The sequence below is a fragment of the Frankliniella occidentalis genome, unplaced genomic scaffold, assembly GCF_000697945.3.
Source record: "Frankliniella occidentalis isolate FOCC.00 unplaced genomic scaffold, Focc_3.1 Scaffold47, whole genome shotgun sequence".
In the NCBI taxonomy this organism is placed as follows: Eukaryota; Metazoa; Arthropoda; class Insecta; order Thysanoptera; family Thripidae; genus Frankliniella; species Frankliniella occidentalis.
In genome coordinates, this window is record NW_026267177.1 from 2,046,387 (window position 1) to 2,052,675 (window position 6,289).

Sequence of the window (6,289 nt, forward strand, 5' to 3'; positions counted from 1 at the left end):
AGAGTATTACCTGTGATATAATACAGTAACAGATTGCGTGTGACTGGCCTCTAAGACTTGTTCGTGACTGTACCTCGCCAAGACTTACGCATATGCCCAATGGGATTTCCCTTTCCCTGAGAGTCATGGGGGAATCGACTCTAAAACCCTTATAAAACGAAATCATTCCGAAACTCGTCCGGGACTGTTACAAAAGCAGTCCGATCGTCTCGGACACTTCCAAATATGTTCCAGGACAGTCCGTCAGCAATCCGAGTCCGATCCCGGACTGTCCGAAAGTAGCCCTCGGCACGCAGGACTGTCCGTAAAAAGTCCGATACTACCAGACAGTCCGTAATAAGTCCGGTAGTCCGGTCCGGACCGTCCGAAGACAGTCCGACAATCAACCCGGGTCGTCACAGGACGGTCTCGAGCTGTTAAAACACAAAAGACTTGTACATTTTTTGTGAAAATTGGCAAACTATATCCATTCAATGATTTTAATAAAATATGAAAATTGGTTAAATCCACCTATTACCCATATTCAACTTCCTGCTGAGCACTGAAAGCGCCAGGAAAATTATCGGACAAAATTTTATTTTATTTTGTGCTGGCAATTTGCCTCTTTAAATTTGAGTAAACTAAACAGGCATATTTTATGTTTCAAAAAGGTCGTTCATCATGACCCGAACAGAACATTTCGTGCGATGCAAAAGCATTTGCCGAAAACCGCATGACGATGCGCTGATTCATTCGTTGTGTACAACGCTCTTCTCGGAAGAGATTCTGAGCCCAGCTAAAGAGGCTCTCCTGTGTCGTTTCTTCTCAGCCGTCAGCGTAGCTCAGTTGGTAAGAACGTCGGTCAAGGGACCCGATGAACGACAGGTGAGGGAACGAATCCCGCTCGTCCAGCTTTTTTTAAAGCCGGTTGGACCATTCGGACTAGTCCGAAAGACGTCCGGTCGCGGCCTTCGGACAGTCCAAAAACTTGCTGATTTGACACATTTTGGTAGTATTGTCGGCAAGGTCCGGGATGTCGTCTCGGACTGTCCCAGGACTGTCCGAAAATTGGACTGATTTCGGTGCAGAATATTTTTATAAGGGAAGCTGATCTATAATCGATTACAAAACAATTGTGATTTTCTAAAGAATTAGGAACACAGACATATTTACTTTTTCTCTACTGCAATACCAAACTCGTGATTAATATAGAACAGTGCCGCAGAGAGCGTCAGACGAACGATGTTGGAAAAGCGTCAAAAAGGCATGGGAGAACCGAGGGGAGAAAAGTACTGTTCTCCCATAAGAGAAATACCCACATCAGTGTTGACGTACTGTATCGGTTCTTGGTCTGACCGGCTGATCCTTCCCGTAGCAGCAGACGCCAGCTGCGAGTGGCAAATAGTAGCGGGCGCGGCATTCCCGTTGATATTTTTGATGAAAAAATTATAACCTTTGTTTCGGAGCACGAACCACTGCCGGCAAGTTTGCCTACCCACTTGCCCGTAAGGCGCCTTGATCCCTGTGAGTAGGCAAACCCACGCGCATAGTCCCGTACTCCGAAACACATGATATGTATTTTTTAAAGGCAATGTTTTGATTTTTGAACTTTCCGGTTTTTGTTTTTGTGGTTAAGAATATTAAGAAAATGCACCTTTCTTTACTCCTTTTATTACAAAACGTATTTGACAATAGAAAATATAATATTTCTAGGACTGGACGTATGTACACTTCTAAAATGATTTCAATCTCACAATTTCCTTATCACATAACGCATTTTATACTGCTCATGGGTTTTTCTCTTCCTGCACTTTTCAGATCTAAGGCAAAGCCCACCAGAGTAGCACACATAGGCCACTTAGCATCAGTTCTGCAGGCACAGTAGAGGTAACAGCAGGGTCAATAACATGGCAGCCTGAACCGTTGGTGCAGCACTGCCTCCATTCGGGTTCCCGGTGGTCAAGACGACACCCTCCTTAGGCCGAATCACGAAACTTTCCGGTAAAGCGGATCTGTGAAAGACCATACGTAACAAGTGTGAAAATAGTGTATCATATACCAACATTCTACCAAAATATTATAATTGTACACGTTTATGACCACATAAACACAGACACACACATAATCTTCTGTCGACCGCTGAATATTTTGGCAGCCATGGCTTATGAACTTGCGACTCTCGCAATTAGAAGCAAGCCCTCCTTTGGTCGCAAGGTGTGGGAAACAGGGAACGTATCACTGTGCGGGAAAGCGTACGAAGTAACATGGTGCAAGCATGCCGAAGACTTCACAGACAGGGACGCGTAATGTGCTGATATAAAACTTACCCTTTCGTAAGCTTAGAGTTAACACCTGCAGTGTACACTTTCAAAGCAGATTGACTAAGTGATGCAGATTTTACAGTCTCCTCCCAGCTACCAACGTTCACGAGGGTGATGTATGTGTCAGCGTCTTTTAGAGACCTTTTGATGCAAAACAGTATGTTGAATTTTGGTGTAAATGTTATCTTGCAAATAAAAAAAATTATTACCAAACTGACCTCGTGATTGCTAGGACATTCTCCCCAATTACTGCGGTGCTATAATCTCCGTTCTTCATGGTTTCTGTCTTTCTGGCTGAAGTGAGGTCCTTGTAGACGTTAATGTGCGACTTCGGGGTGGCAAGCTCCTTTTTCACGTTCAGCTCATAGTAGTTTGGGTTTGTTGGCATCCAAGTGGACGCGCTAGTGGAGAAGCCTGCGAATAATATGTAGATCAATACGAGTAAAGTAGTGGATTCTTTCCAATTATTGTCATTGGTTTATCACTGTCGCCGAGAAAGGCACCAATGGTCGCCTAGTGATTGTTCGTTGGTACACCGATAAACCCGAGAATAAACCAGTCGTTGGCGTTAAACATGCAGTTTGTGTACTGGTAAACGAAAAACAACGTACCTGCACTTGTTGTGTCGTCCCACTGCATCGGAGTTCTGCAGGGGTCGCGGGACACACGCAAGTAGCGGGTCGGGTCTGTGTTGAGGGCCTGCGGGTCCTTGGTCTGGCTCCATGAAATGAAGGCATCAGTCATGCCTAGTTCCTCGCCATTGTAAGTCATGGCAGTTCCGGGCAGCGTCAATGAAATCATGTTCATTGCGTCGGCCATCTCTGGGTAACGCGTTGCAACGCGGCTGTTGTCGTGGTTGCCAATCTGCAAAGGCGATAGAATGCACATTAGTTCGAACGTATTCCTTATTTTACGTTTTCAAGAAAGAGCAGGTAATTTAAGTCTTTGCTTCCACTCGCCACTAGTTAATCGTCCTAAATGATTACGATAGAGGGCATTGCTCACTCACCACCCAGTTAGGCCATCGCCAGTCTCCCATTGCCATCATCCAAGTGTCGATGGTTTTCTTGAAGTCAGTCGCCAGGGATGACTTGTTAAGGCTAGTGATGAGCTGGAAGTTGAAGGTGAAGTGTGCACCCAACTTCTCCTTGGTGCCGTAGTACTCGATGGTCTTGTCGAAAGTGGTGTAGCATTCCGTCATGATAACCCGCTTCTCCGCAGAGAAATTGTCAACGAGCTCGCGCCACTGATGCAGCATATCATACGTCTCGGGATAGTCCATGGTTAACGGGTGCGTGTAGAAATCGTAGTCCATCTCGTCGAGGTCAGGACTTGGGTTCACCGCTTTTGGCTCGTCCTGTGTGAGGTCTGCAGTCTCGAACAAGAAGGGCAGTGCATCGACGCGGAAACCGTCAACGCCTTGCTTCATCCAAAAGGTGAAAACATCCTGTAAACCAGCATGATTGGTTGGAGAAATAAAATAGATTTTACTTTCACATCCGGTAGATTGAAGTATAAAACCCAACAAAAACCATACCTTCATTTCCTGGACGACGAGTGGGTTCCGATAGTTAAGATCGGGCTGCTTGACAGCGAACTGATGAAGGTAATAAGCTTTCCTCTCCTCGTTCCACTCCCACGCAGATTTACGGAAGTGTGATACCTTTCATCAAAAAATACGGTGATTTAGGGGAAGACCAAGATTCACACGTCCGCAGTAAATTTAACTTCTCTGAGAGCCTACCCAATTATTTGGTGGATTGGGTTTTCCGTCCGCTCCAGTTCCGGTTCCAACGCCCCAAACGTAGTAATCCTTGTACTTATCATCTCCCTTGGCCGATGCTTTGAACCACTCGTGTTCGTCGCTGGAATGATTGGGGACGAGATCAACAACAACCTTCATTCCTGGGAAAATAGAGGAATTACGACAAATATTCCACAACTCCTGCTAAAACAATAATCTCTGCTGATTTTTGCTGTTGTCACTCTTACCTAAATCGTGGGTCTTCTTCACCATCTCAGCGAAGTCATCAAGGGTTCCATAGTTCGGATCCACGTTTTTGAAGTCGCTAATGTCGTAGCCAAAGTCAGCTTGAGGTGAGGGGTAGAACGGAGACAGCCAAACAGCAGTAACGCCAATGTCGTGCAAGTACTGGAGCTCGGAAGTTATGCCTGCGTGGGAGAGATAAAACATTTAGTTGAGTTGAAGGTCTACATAATGATTCCCTAATTTGACTTCTTTGGCCGCGAGGCGTCGGATCCCGCGCCACACCTCCGTAATGTCACTAAGCGGCGTGTGTCAGACCGTGACGGGACAAACACGAGGCCAAGGCCGCGGGCTGCCGGCCGGGCCGCGAGTACAGTCCACTAACGCTGCCCCGCCGCAGATGCGGTTGGGCTTTGGTTTGGCAGGCTGCCCGCTGCCAGTCTACGCCACGCGTCCGAAACACTGACCACACACTTCTCTATGTTACCCATGCTTGCACCTATATAGGAATAACATCAAGGAGTTTTGCTTGGAACAAGTAGTACATTATCGGAAGAAGTTCTGATTTCCTAATAGGGATGGAGTGAGCACTCTATGCTCCAAAATGAGCGCTTACGGCCCTACGGCCACGCCCCCCCCCCCGATCCCACAATTTACTCACCTTTGATGTCTCCGAGACCATCGCCGTTCGAATCCTTAAAGGACCTTGGGTAGATCTGGTAAATGACAGCGTGGTGCCACCAAGGCTCTTCGTTGTCCGCGGCTACATCCTTGACGAGCACCGTCGACCCTGACGAGGCGGAGGTCGCCGACGACGCTGGTGAGGATTCAGCGGTGGACGCCATTAGGGCCAGCAGCAGCAGCAGCCCCAAGGGCAGAGCTGTTGGCAGACAGAAGCGGTGTGCTCGCGCCATCCTGCGAATAGTTGTGACACCGCCGCCTAGGTCCGCGCAGCCTTTATAACGATACGCGAAACTGGCAGTCACGTGGCCAGCCAAGCCCCGCGGCCCGGCGCCGCGTAGTGAAGCCTCGGCCCAGTGCTTGTTTGTCCCAAGTCAAGTGCCCCCGGAGAACGACAACACACCTCTCAGGACGTGGGAGAGGCGCGGCCCCACGGACCATTTGCAGATAGTGTTTCAGTCCGCCTAGTGGAAGAAGACCACGCAGTGGCTACGGGCCTGGTGAGAAGCACGACAATCATCGAAGGAGTCATCAACGGGTCCGATTTGAGGCATTGCAAAGTAGAAACTACAACTTTATACTGTGGCACTGTGTCAAAAAAGATGTCACTAATGTTTTTTGTGCAGCAGATTTAGGATGTCTAATGGCATGCAAGTAAGTATAAGTAGCGTAACTGCAGTACACAGAAGTTGATATGGCTGGATGTTACAGAAACTCACCAGCAGAGCTCGCTTAGGGTGCCGGGTTGCCCGTACAAACGCCAACTGCGCTTCGAATACAGTCGTCCACGCTGCAGTGCTGGCGGATGGCCGCGACGCGACGCTCTGGTAACCTCCGGCATGTGGAGCCACAACGAGCAGCGAACAGCCGGGCCACATTGGTTTATCTCGCTGCAGCGATGCAGCCCAAAACGAACGAAACTATAGAACGTGACGCTACAAAGCCTAGAAGGCTGTCGCGGAGAAAGAAAACGAAAACTTTTCGATATCTTCCACAGTAACGGGGCCGCAGGCGTAGTGGCAAGCGGCCAGCCGCCTGCGACGTAGGCAGGCCCGCGAGCCGCCGTGCGCGCGGGGCGGTGCAGGTGCCTAACGCTCGGGCGCTACACAAGGCAGAGCTTGTTTGGACAGTTCGTTGTTTTGCTGACACTGGACATAGGAGCACCGAGTAAGGCACCAACATGAACAGAAATCTCGTCAATGTTATTGCTCCGGACAAGTCTACCGTGAAAAATGCTGAAAAGGGACCATTCTTTATAAATATTAACGCACTTAAGGGGGCAGACCTGTGAATTACGTGGGTCGACAAGAGTTTGGAAGAT

At 48.4% G+C, this 6,289-nt stretch overlaps 2 protein-coding genes and 1 long non-coding RNA gene across 4 annotated transcripts in view; 2 read left to right on the top strand and 1 right to left on the bottom strand.

Moving 5' to 3' along the window:
• LOC113207834 (alpha-glucosidase) overlaps window positions 1-6,289 on the top strand; it is a 27,151-nt gene that overhangs the window by 8,367 nt on the left and 12,495 nt on the right. The window lies entirely within an intron of this gene.
• On the bottom strand, window positions 1,631-5,248 carry LOC113207837 (maltase A1). 2 transcript variants are annotated; one of them, XM_026424561.2, is made up of 10 exons: window positions 4,949-5,248; window positions 4,293-4,472; window positions 4,045-4,205; window positions 3,838-3,963; window positions 3,310-3,747; window positions 2,912-3,164; window positions 2,519-2,714; window positions 2,307-2,441; window positions 2,101-2,217; window positions 1,740-1,991 (listed from the first exon to the last, which is right to left on the bottom strand). In XM_026424561.2, exons 1-9 carry the CDS (start codon window positions 5,199-5,201, stop codon window positions 2,142-2,144), a joined length of 1,818 nt encoding a protein of 605 aa, XP_026280346.2. In that variant the 5' UTR covers window positions 5,202-5,248; the 3' UTR covers window positions 1,740-1,991; window positions 2,101-2,141. The 2 variants fall into 2 exon arrangements, with proteins under 2 accessions (XP_026280345.2, XP_026280346.2); XM_026424560.2 differs by lacking the exon at window positions 2,101-2,217 and having other exon boundaries at window positions 1,631-1,991; window positions 4,949-5,247.
• LOC127749340 (uncharacterized) lies at window positions 5,269-5,805 on the top strand. The gene is made up of 2 exons (XR_008011083.1): window positions 5,269-5,468; window positions 5,680-5,805. It is a non-coding gene; the product is annotated as an uncharacterized LOC127749340 (long non-coding RNA).